General features: G+C 37.3%; 1 protein-coding gene across 2 annotated transcripts in view; it reads right to left on the reverse strand.

Moving 5' to 3' along the window:
* PHKB (phosphorylase kinase regulatory subunit beta) overlaps positions 1-12699 on the reverse strand; it is a 231915-nt gene that overhangs the window by 56369 nt on the left and 162847 nt on the right. For both annotated transcript variants that reach the window (XM_044664172.1, XM_044664174.1), the window contains exons 15-16: positions 4254-4309; positions 3838-3931 (exon numbers count right to left, since the gene is read on the reverse strand). In XM_044664172.1, coding sequence (XP_044520107.1) covers positions 3838-3931; positions 4254-4309 — 150 coding nt within the window. The remainder of the gene's footprint in view (positions 1-3837; positions 3932-4253; positions 4310-12699) is intronic.

A 12699-nucleotide genomic window follows, 5' to 3' on the forward strand; every position in this document is an offset into this window, starting at 1 on the left:
CTGGATTCAATTCCTTTAGCCCAGATTGATGAATCATTAGGAAAAAATCCACAATAAATGTCCTAGAGCAACAAAAATCCCACCACTGAAAATTTTTCCAATAAAGAAGGCACAATGAACAAGTTCAATATCAGGATCCTTTCCAAATAATCCATAGTCAGCTGACCTGGGGATGCTATCAATATTGGTCCTTCAACAACAGTGGGTTTTCTTGTTTGCTTGTTTGTAAGAAATCTGGGCAGAAAAGAAGCCAACTAATATAAAGCATTCTATAACATTTTATATTGGCTGCCCTGACTAATACAAAAGGAAAAAAAAGATGAATTGCAAATATTGCTCTAAAAGCGTTTTAGTAAGCAATGCCATTATGGGGAAATCTTTGCTTTCTCCTCTTCCTAAATCCTAAGAAATAGAAGTAGGGGAGGCAACAAGGTCTGGTGGGAAGAGTGCTGGATTTGGAGTCATAGGGGCTATGTCCTTTGGATACCCCCAAATCTCTTAACTTCTCTCAGCCTCAGTTCATCATCTATAAAGTCTTCTTGAACCAGATTACTTTTAATGTACTCTTACAGATATAAATCTATGATTTGAAGTCAAAAAGGAAATGATTATTTTGTCAAGAATTCTTTCAAGACTGCCATTATGTGCTGTTGCTGGAATATTTCCCCTAATTCACAATGATTTCTTTTTTAAAAATTTTTCTAAACTTGCTGTGGATGTTGTATAATATGCTACAATCAATCAACCACTTATTGGATGTTTGGTTTTCATTTTGCCTTATTTTTAAGTAGTTTTATGGCTTTTATGGGGTAGCTAAGTGGCACAGTAGATAGAACCTGGAGCCTGGAGTCAGGAAGACCTGAGTTAAAATTTGAACTCAGATACTAGCTCAACAACCCTAGGCAAGCTACTTAATCCTGTTTAACTCAGTTTCTTCATCTGTGAAAGAAACTAGACAAGGAAATGGCAAACTACTCAAGGATCGTTGTCAAGAAAAACCCAGATGGGGGTCATGAAAAGTCAGAAAGGACTGAAACAATTGAACACACATGCCATTTATATTCTTAGTTCTTCTAACACTCTTGTACTGGCCTGACTTACTGTCTGACGATAGTATGAAAATTTAGGAGAAATGTCTGAATTGCCATTCTTCTTCCATCCCAGCAAACTACTATTTGAAAAACATCATAGATCTAGGGATGGAGAGAGCTCAGAGTACAGCTAGTCCAACTCTGCCCATTGTACACTTAAAGAAACTAAGGCCCAAGGAGGTTAAGTGACTTTTAAAGACTACACAGTAACAATAATCATCTGACATAGCATGCCTTTGAGCAAAAAAATGCTACAACACTTCAATAAAGTAGCTTATGAAGGAGAAATTATTTTTGAGACAAATGTGAACTGTAGAATATTTATGTATAATACGTAAACAAAAGAAAGCAGTAGAAAATTCATTTCAGATAAATAGAATTGACTCAATGAAAATGAAAATAGGACACAAGGTGGCACTCCTTTCCCCAAGACCAACCTCCATTTTCCAGACAAAATGAATCTGTCTAGACTACTTAATATTTAATAGAGATATGTTCTTCATGGACTGTTACCTAATGGCAACAGAAATATAGTTATGGCATTTGTTACCAGAAACCAGGTACTCATTCAGAAAGAAATAATGTATAACAAATTAAAAACAAAAATACAAGTTATTTTAAGGTCCAAATTATGAGGAAGGGAGAACAACCATCTAAAATTTTTTATTTATAAAATTGTTTCTTCAATAAGATTCAAAATGCAGAAAATTTTTATGTAAATGACAATTTTAGAGATTTTTAAGATTTAGAATAACCTGCTATTAAGATAGACTTTTAATTACAGACTCTGGCCATGGAAAAAGATTAAATAAATACAATCTTTCAAGGGAACATGATTTTTACCACTGTGGATAGTCCCTAAACCAATGATGGCAAACTACGGCCCACGGGCCAGATGTGGCCCCCCGAAATGTTCTATCCAGCTGCATGTAATAAAATAAAAAGGAGTATACGAAGGGCTGCTAATCAATAGGCTTATATTGAGGTCACTGGGTTGTATTAGCTGGGTCTTCAGGCAAGAAGGCTATCTCTTAATACAGAGCAAGTTAAGGTCAGCCAGAAATTGTGAGGGCCTGGCTGAAGGTTTTATTCAGCCTCCTGTTGTTATTCTAAGCTCCCTTGAGGAGAGGAATAAAGAGGTCCCTCCCTGCCAGTGAAAACTGAAACCTACAGGAAGTGAAGCTGGCCACTTCCTGCCCAAGATGGATGCCTGGTTTAACCCTCAAGAAATAAAGGAAAACTATTCCCTTTCTTCTTCAGCATTTGCCCTACTAGTTGATACAATGATTCACCAGAAGCTCTTTGTATAAAGCCAAAAGGGGTTTATTAAAGCCAGGTAAGCTGAGGGGAAAAGGGGTTGAGGTCTGGTAACTGCTGCTAGGGGAGAAGCTGGTGCTGGGGGAGGGTCACAGAAGAGGGGTTCAGACTGAGGGAGGCCGGCTCCCTCAGTCAGGGATAATTTCACTGCCTTGAGGTAATAAAGTTCAGCAGATTATTGGATGAAGTGATGGCTTGATTTAGGTTGTTTGTGTCTGCCTACAGAAGCTAATTCCCACGATCTCCACCCAACAAAATACCCTCCTCCCAGGGCCCAATGGGGAAATACAGGGAATAGCAGGATGTCAAGGGAGAGGTCAAGGGAAATCAGGCAAAGCCCCAAAAGCAAAAAGGCCCCTCAGTTGGTTCTGCAGGAATATTTATACTCCCAGGCTCCAACGGTTTTGCCATGAGACTGGGTTAACATTCTGTTCTTTTCGACTGTCAGAGCTGCTACAGTTGGTTTGCAAAAGCAAGAGCTTTTGCTGCAACCCTGCATTACAAGTGCCATTATTCCTAATCTGATGAATACAGTGAATAGGATACAATACAATGAAACTTCGAAAGAGTTGCCTTAGAAACAGACCGACAGATGAGCATTTCCTTTCCTTTGGCCCCCTTTTTAAAAAGTTTGCCCATCACTGCCCTAAACAAATATAGATCACAACTTCTCTGGGCCTTAATAGACTGTCTAGGTCAGCAATGGTGAAACTTTTAGAGACCAAGTGCCCAAACTGCAACCCTCATGCTACACATGAGCCCCTTGCCTTATCCCAAACAGAGGGAGGGAGGTAGCACTCCCATTGGGCTGCTGGGCAGAGGGGTAGGTCATATGAGAAATGTTCTCAGATGCATAAGGCAACAGTCTCCTTTGGCACACTCTGGCAAGTGTGCCATAGATTTGCCAAAACAAATCTAGTTGAACTGGTGTACTAGAGAAATTAATCACTCTACAGACAACTTGCTGATAAAGCTCTTCAAAATTAGTTGAATTGATTCTTGTGAAAGGAAATTATATATCTCTATATATATATATATATACATACACATATATGTATATATATATATTGTTTTTTTTACAAGATGTGAAATAGAAAAATAGAAACCTTTTCAGATTGGGAGGACACATTACAACTTACATTGCTCTGGTCTAGCTTTTTGAGAGTTTAAAGTCATTTCTGTATAATCATGAGGCATCTGAATAAGGGACTTTGATAAAGATCCTGGCATTAAAAATTACTGAATAATATGAACTCAAATCAAATATGATTTAGGCAGATGTAAAGCAGTCATTATTTAGCAATAATGATTAAGTGTAGTTTCTATTATTTTATTAGGATAATATTCCAAATAACAAACAGAACCAGACAACCATATTTTCATTTAAGAATCTTACAGAAGGAGAAAGTTGAGGGGCACAATGACTCACCTTCACAAGTTCCTGTTGAGGCCATATCTGAATGGGCTCTACTTGCTGTGGAGTCTGTGTTTGTATACCATATGTGTTGAGAAACACTTGAAGGCTAGAACACAAGAATGGTTGAGACATTTTAGTATATAGATTCCAAGCTTTTAACAGTTACTATCATTAAGGTCAAAAGAAATACTTTGGTCTCAAAGTGTGTTGGGTAAATATCTTTGAAGCCATAATGACATTAAAATTTTGAAAGAATATTAAGTAGGATTTTAGGTTTGTATTTAAAATTAAGTTAATGAGTCTCCTGCCAATGAAATTTCTTCAAATTTCTGCTAAGGAGTTTATAAAATGAACCTCTTTTGATCACAATACAGATTTTTAAAACTATTTTTTAAGAACAAAATCCCTGTTGCATTTGAAATACATACCGTTGGCTTTCTGCCACCAGGGCTACATGAACCACCAAGTCATTTTCTAATGGACCCTAAAACACAGAAGAGGGGGAAAATATTTTTAAAAAATTGATCACTGGCAACTGCACTGAGAAATAAGGACAATATTGACTGTCTTTAAAAAAGAGGCAGTAAAATGGCCCAATTATCTTGGGTTATTGCTACTTTTTCTCCTGGTTTTGCTCATTTCACTTTGCATGAATTCATATAAGCCTTCTGAGGTTTTTCTGAAATGGTCCTGTTCATCATGTCTTATAGCACAAAAGTATTTCTTTACAATTGTATACCATAACTTGTTTGACCGTTTCCCACCACAAAAAGAGGGGTTATAAATGTTTTTGCATAGATAAGTCACTTTTCTTTTTCTTATATTTCTTCTTCTTTTTTTAACCCTTAACTTCTGTGTATTGGCTCCTTGGTGGAAGAGTGGTAAGGGTAGGCAATGGGGGTCAAGTGACTTGCCCAGGGTCACACAGCTGGGAAGTGTCTGAGGCCGGATTTGAACCTAGGACCTCCCGTCTCTAGGTCTGACTCTCAATCCACTGAGCTACCCAGCTGCCCCTCCTTATATTTCTAAAGCCTTACTTTCCATCTTAGAATCAATACTATGTATTAGTTCCAAGACAGAAGAGTGGTAAGGGCTAGACAATGGGAGTTAAGTGACTTGTCCTGAGTCACACAGCTAGGAAGTGTCTGGGGATAGATTTGAACCCAGGACCTCACATCTCTAGGCCTAGCTCTCAACCCATTTTAGCCATCTAGCTGCTCTCCTTTTATTTTCCTTTGATCTCTATGGTATATAGACTTTTGTCAAATGGAGAATGATTTTTATTTTTATAAATTTGGCTCAGTTATGTATATACTTTAGAACTGAGCAATAAAAATGTTTTACCAGTTTCCTCTTTTCCAAGAAGACTGTATTTTGTATGGACTTTGGTGGTGGCAGCTTTGATGATGGGCTTAGCTAGCACTATAATGTCATATCCTGAATAAATATTAACTGTAGTAAAGGAAGATATAATTGCCCTGATTTGGAGGTGTGGGGAGCAGTAGCTTAATGGAAATTAAACTAGTTTTCCTTTTAAAGATACTGAAATCATTCTTAAGATTTGAAAGGCTAAGGGGACTAAAGGTTCAAACTGTTGACATTGTTTCCTGGTTACCCAAATGATAGAATCAGATAGAGCTCCAAGTACTTTCTCATGATTGATTGGTAGAATATGAAGGCAATTCAAACAAGAGAACTTTACTAAGCTAGTTGTAGGTGATGGGAGAAATGGATCAAATTCCTACACTGATTCCCCTTTTCTCCTCCTTGTCCATACCACTCCTCTGTCTTCTGCCACCATCTCTTCTTCCATCCTGTCTCACATAATGAGGTGACCTTTCTCCTTACCAATATGGACTCTTCTACATGCATAAATAATTTCATTTCAATCTATATTCTACAGTAGATTTTCCCTCTATCATCTCACTCACCTTAAATCTTTCACTATCTTAGCTGCATCCCTACTGTTTATTATCATAACCATGTCTTCCTCATCCTTAAAAATTCTTTCTTACTTTATGGATCCATTTCTGCCAATTTTCAATCCATATATCTCCTGCCTTTTGTGGTTATACTCCTTGAGAAGACGATCCATAATGGATATATCCATTTTCTTTCCTTTCACTCTTTTCTTAACTTTACAGTCTAGCTTCCAACCTCATCATTCAACTGAAATTATTCTCTTCAAAATCACTATTCATCTCTTAATTACCAAATCTAAAGGCTTTTTTCTGAATCCTCACCTTCCTTTACCTCTCTGTAGCTTTTGATAGTGTCAGTCACTCTCTTCTTTATATTCTTTCATCTTTAAGAGTCTAAGTCTAGGGGGCAGCTGGGTGGCTCGGGGGATTGAGAGCCAGGCCTAGAGATGGGAGGTCCTGGGTTCAAATATACCCTCAGACACTTCCTAGCTGTGTGACCCTGGGCAAGTCACTTAACCCCCATTGCCTAGCCCTTACCACTCTTCTGCCTTGGAGCCAATACACAATATTGACTTCAAGACAGAAGGTGAGAGTTTATTTAAAAAAAAAAAAGAGTCTAAATCTAGATACAAAGTTCCTGGATGGCTTAGAATAACCAATGTAGGGTTATGTGAAATTAGAATCTGTTACCCTAAAAACTACGATCCCCAGCAAAACTTCGAATACACAGAACCCCACACCCTTCCTGTCGTTACATGCTGATGTAGACAGGACATAAATTGGGTGGAGCTCTATGTCTAGCACTTTTTTCCTTCCTGTTGGCGGCTTTGGTGGAACAGGCATTTTGAGTAGGTAGAAAACTTAGTCATATGGTTCTATTTCATCAGATAATAAACTTTATAAAAATAATACTTGAAGTATTCAGCTTTAATTTAAATCCTACAGTTGGGACTTTAGGTGATATCTTAAGTTTGGGCAAGGCAGAAGGATCTTTATTGCCATGATCTTGACTATATAGATACAGTTTTACGATAATACTCTCATAAGATAATAATGAATTATCTTCATTTCTACATTGTTTTTCATTTGCCACATTACCATCACCCATCTAACATAGCAATGGGGATAGTATCTCTTCATATAATTTTTAGAGTAATGATTTATAGGGGAAGCCAAGGCAGTCTGGACTTCCCAATATTCCACTCAAATCTCATTAGTTAATTTACTCAGGCCTCTATTTAATCAAGGCAAGAGAGGCCCATTGTTAGTCTGAAATCACTCAAGTGGGACATTTTGCAGAAGTCAGAACTTAATTACTTCTAACATAGGCTAATCATAGGAAGTGGAACACCATTGATGGAGCTGTATAGATTCATTCCACCAAAGCCATCTCTGAGAAATTTCACCACCTTTGTTGAACTTCTCTAGGGAACCAGTGAGGCAAAGACAACTCATTGTGTTTCTCTTTTGACCTCTTGCTGCTGTGATGTGTTGGAAATATATAGAAAAGCTGATGATTTATGTGCATTTATTTTGTATTCTGCAACTTTGCTAAAGTTGATGATTATTTCTACTAGCTTTTTAGTTGATTCTCTAGGATTTTTTAAGTAGACCATCATATCATCTACAAAGTGATAGCTTAGTCTTCTCCTTGCCTATTTTAATAACTTCAATTTCTTTTTCTTCTCTAATTGCTACTGCTAGTGTTTCTAGTGCAGTGTTAAATAATAGAGGTGATAATGAGCATTCTTGTTTCACATCTGATCTTATTGGAAAGGCTTCTAATTTATACCCATTGCATATTATGCTTGTTGACGGTTTAAGATATATACTGTTTTTTATTTTTAGGAAAGGCCCTTCTATTCCTATAATTCTAGTGTTTTCAGTAGGAATGGGCATTGTATTTTGTCAAAGGCTTTTTCAGCATCTATTGAGATAATCATGTGGTTTTTGTTGGTTTGCTTGTTGATATGGTCAATTATGTGGATGGTTTTCCTAATGTTGAACCATCCTTGCATTCCTAGTATAAATCCCACCTGATCATGATGAATAACTCTTGATCACTTGCTGGAGTCTTTTTACTAGTATTCTATTTAAGATTTTTGCATCTATGTTCATTAAGGAGATTGGTCTATAATTTTCTTTCTCTGTTTTTGATCTACCTGGCTTTGGAATCAGTACCATATTTGTGTCATAAAAGGAGTTTGGTAAGATTACTTCTTTGCTTATTATATCAAATAATTTATATAGTATTGGGATTAATTGTTCTTTGAATGTTTGATAGAATTCACTTGTGAATCCATCAGGTCCTGGAGATTTTTTCTCAGGGAGTTCTTTAATGGCCTGTTCAATTTCTTTTTCTGATATTGGATTATTTAAGTATTTTATTCTTCTGCTGTTAATCTAGGCAATTTACATTTTCATAAATATTCATCCATATCACCTAGATTGCTAAATTTATTGCCATATAATTGGGCAAAATAGTTTTTAATGATTGCCTTAATTTCCACTTCATTAGAGGTGAAGTCTCTCTTTTCATCATTGATACTATTAATTTGGTTTTCTTCTTTCCTTTTTTAAATTAGATTAACCAGTACTTTGTCTATTTTATCTGTTTTTTCAAAATACCAGCTTCTAGTCTTATTTATTAATTCAATAGTTCTCTTACTTTTGATTTTATTAATTTCTCCTTTGATTTTTAGTATTTCTAATTTAGTTTTCAGCTGAGGATTTTTTAATTTGTCCACTTTCTAGTTTTTTAAGTTGCATGCTCAATTCGTTAGCCTCTGCCCTCCCTAATTTGTTAATATATGCACTCAGTGATATAAATTTCCCCCTTAGAACTGCTTTGGCTGCATCCCATAGGTTTGAGTAAGATGTCTCATCATTGTCATTGCCTTCAATGAAATTATCAATTGTTTCTCTGATTTGTTCTTTCACTAAATTATTTTGGAGAATCATATTATTTAATTTCCAATTAGTTTTTGGTTTGCCTCTCCATGTATTCTTATTAATAATTATTTTTATTGCATTATGATCTGAGAAGGTTACATTTATTATTTCTGCGTTTTTGCATTTGTTTGCCATGTTTCAGTGCCCTATTACATGGTCTATCTTTGTGAATGTTCCATGTGCTGCTGAAAAGAAGGTGTATTCCTTTTTGTCTCTATTTATTTTTCTCCATATATCTATTAACTATAATTTTCTAGGGTTTCATTCACCTCTCTTATCTCTTTCTTATTTATTTTTTGGTTTGATTTATCTAGATCTGATAGGGGAAGGTTGAGGTCCCCCACTAGTATGGTTTTGCTATCTATTTCCTCCTTGAGCTCCACTAGCTTCTCCTTTAGAAATTTGGAAGCTATACCATTTGGTGTATACATATTGAGTACTGATATTTCTTCATTGTTTATACTGCCTTTTATGAGGATGTAGTTACCTTCCCTATCTCTTTTAACCTTATCTATTTTTACTTTGGCTCTTTCAGAGATCATGATAGCCACCCCTGCCTTCTTTTTCTTATTTGAAGCCCAAAAGATTTTGCTCCATCCTCTCATTTTCACTCTATGTCTGTCTGTCTGTCTCATGTGTGTTCCTTGTAGATAACATATGGTTGGGTTTTGGTTTCTAATCAAAAGCTATTTGCTTCCGTTTTATGGGCGAGGTCATCCCATTCACATTCAGAGTTAAAATTATCAACTGTGCATTCCCAGACATTTTGATTCTTTCTCCTAGTCCTGTCCTTTCTTTCACTGTTTCCTTCTCTACCAGTGTTTTATTTTTAATTAGTTCATATAATCCCCTCCCTTCTTATACGTCCCTTTCTCCCCCTCCCTTCTTATTCCCCTCTTATTGTTCTTTAAAGCCACAAGGCACTCCCCTCCAAGCCCTCTCCTTCCCCATTATTGCTTCCCTCCCCACCAGTCCGTTTGTTTCCTTTCTACTTCTCTATAGGGCGTGAATCAAATTTCTGCCCCTATGATCTGATTGTTCTTCTCTAAGTTTATTTCAATGCACTTAAGTATTGAATATTACCTTTCTCTAACCTCTTTACCCTTACAGTGTATTGTTAATTTTTCCCTGTTGATCCCACGAGCTCCTTTATGGGATATAAATTTATTCCTTTTTGTTTGCTTTCCTATTTTTCTTATTATTATCTTCTTCCCCCCCAGTTTTGTATATATTTATACCTACATACATACACAAATATATACATACACACATATATATTTATATATCTCTTGACATTTCATCCTATACAGTTTGTCCCTGTTCCCTCTATGTAAACTTCTTCTAGTTACCCTATTGGTAATAATAATTTTTAATATTTGCCAATACCTTCTTTTCTTCTTGGGATATAAATTGATTGAACTTGTTTTGTCCCTGAAAGAATTTTTTTCTCCTCCCCCCATTCTCTTAATTACCTTATGTTGATTTTCTTGAGTTCTGGGTTTGGCAGCAAGTTCTCTGTTTAAGTCTGTTTTTTTCTTGATGAATTTTGGAAGTCCTCAATTTTATTGAATGACCATACTTTCCCCTGCAATAATATAGTTAGTCTTGCTGGATAGTTGATTCTTGGTTGTAGACGCAGTTCTCTTGCTTTCCGGAATATTGTGTTCCATGCCTTCCGGTCCTTCAATGTAGATGCAGCCAGATCCTGTGTTATCCCAACTATGGTTCCCTGATATCTGAATGACTTCTTTTTAGCAGCTTGTAATATTTTTTCCTTGGTCTGGTAGTTTTTGAATTTGACTATAATATTCCTGGAAGTTGTCAGTTGTGGATTCAATGTAGGAGGTGATCTGTGGATGCTGGCGATTTCCACTTTTCTCTCTTGTTCAAGAATTTCTGGGCAATTTTCTCTGATAATTTCTTGTAAAATGCTATCTAAACTTTTTTTTTTTTTACCACAATGTTCTGGTAAACCAATAATTCTTAAGTTGTCTCTTCTAGTTCTGTTCTCCAGATCATTGTTTGAATCAATGAGGTGTTTCATATTCTCCTCAAATTTTTCATTTTTTAAATTTTGTTTAATATATTCTTGCTGCCTTGTGAAGTCATTTGCTTCTAGTTGTTGAGTTCTGTTTTTCAAATACTGAATTTCATCCCTGGCTTTTTGGTCATCCTTCTCTTTCTGGTCTGCTTTTCTTTGTATATCATCTTTTTCCTTCTTTGCTTCATTTTCAAGCTGGCCAATTCTGGCTTTTAATACTTTATTTTCTTGTTTTAGTTCATGTATTTCCTTTTTCAAATTGTCTTCAGCCCCTTTTGATTGCTTTTTTTTTTTTTACCCTTGTACTTGTCTCATAGGTGAAAGATTGGTAAGGGTGGGCAATGGGGGTCAAGTGACTTGCCCAGGGTCACACAGCTGGGAGTGGCTGAGGTCGGGTTTGAACCTAGGACCTCCTGTCTCTAGGCCTGACTCTCACTCCACTGAGCTACCCAGCTGCCCCCTACCTCTTGATTGCTTTTTGAGTGCCTGAAGTTCTTGAGTTAATTGAGTTTTAAATTCTTGAGTTAATTGAATTTTGAGGTCTTCAAAAGCCTGTGTCCAGTTCGCTGGAACTACTTCCTCTTCTATTTCTGTTTCATTTGCTCTCTTTTCACTTCCTTGAAAGAAGCTGTCAATTGTCATTTCTTTTCTCTTTTTCTGTTGCTTACTCATGTTTTTTCCCTTCCTTGCTCTGCTAGTTTGAGCAGATGTATTTAATGATCTTTGATGAAAGATCCAGCTGGTAATGGATGTTTGTGGTTACTCTTTGCCCTCTGAAGACTTCTTGTTTGTTCAATTGTTGGGATTAACCCTCTATTGATTGGATTAATCTTATTGCTTTATCTGCCCCGAGGCTAAAACCTTGAGGGGAGGGAAAACCAAACAGAAAAAAAAAATGGGGTGACAAGGAGCATTTTTTGCTGAACTGAGCTCTCCGGCAGTGGGGTCCCCCTGGGCTGTCCATTGTGTTTGATCTGGTTTTCTTTTGTCTTGAAGCCCTGCAGTTCTCCATCTTGGTATGAGAAAGCCAAGCTGTGTGCGGTCTGGGGTTTGGCTCTCTCTAAGCCACCATCCTCTGGGCGTTTTTGCTGTGTTTCTCTGGTTTTTTCCTCCAGTCATCTCTCGAGTGCCTGTGTTTGACTCCCTGAGTCCAATGCCAGCAAGGCCCTCTCTCCTGACCCATGTGCCCACCAGCCCTGAGATTTCCTGGGCCACTGGAGACTCCGCACAGCACGTGGGGGAGGTGTCCTGGGATCCTGGGATTCCCCTTCTCTGCCCTCAGACCCCGACAGTTCAAGAATTGAAGCCTTTTTCTTGGCGTATCTCTTTGGTTATGCTGCAGTAGGGCTCCCCCTGCTCTGTCCTGTTATTAGATTTGGTCCTCTTTCTTCTGGAAGCACATTGTTTTCTATCTTGGTGTGTAAGGGTGAGGAGGTTTTAAGATTTGCTCTGTCTATGCTGCCATCTTCCCGGAAGTCTCAAAGACAACTCATTGTGAAGGATTCCGGTTTACTGATTTTGGCCACCTAGAAATCAATAACGAATACTCCCCATGTGGAGCTTCTATTTGGTTTAATTGGCATCACAAAAGAAAATCTGTGACCATATGGAATGCTAAAGCTTGGGAAAAGCCCTGAATTATATCCATCAGTCCAAAGTCTCGCTATTATTCTTATGACTCCTTAGGTTGTTCAAATGTCTCTTGCAGTTTCCCAGATTCCTTGTATATGAAAGAAAGCCTTTCCTCTGATCTATACTTTGTGGAGAAAGTCATTCCCTAGAGAGAAGTATTAGGGCAAGCCAAAGCTCCTTTACTACTTGCAGTTCTCAAGTCCCATCCTCACTCCCATTCTCCTTCTTCTCCCTTATAGTTCTGACCTCAGGGCAATTTCACTGCATTTTTCCAGCAGGACCTTGTTATCAGAGAGCATGTGTCAGTCAGTCTATAGGTCTCCATCT

This window comes from Gracilinanus agilis, chromosome 2, assembly GCF_016433145.1.
Source record: "Gracilinanus agilis isolate LMUSP501 chromosome 2, AgileGrace, whole genome shotgun sequence".
NCBI lineage: Eukaryota > Metazoa > Chordata > Mammalia > Didelphimorphia > Didelphidae > Gracilinanus > Gracilinanus agilis.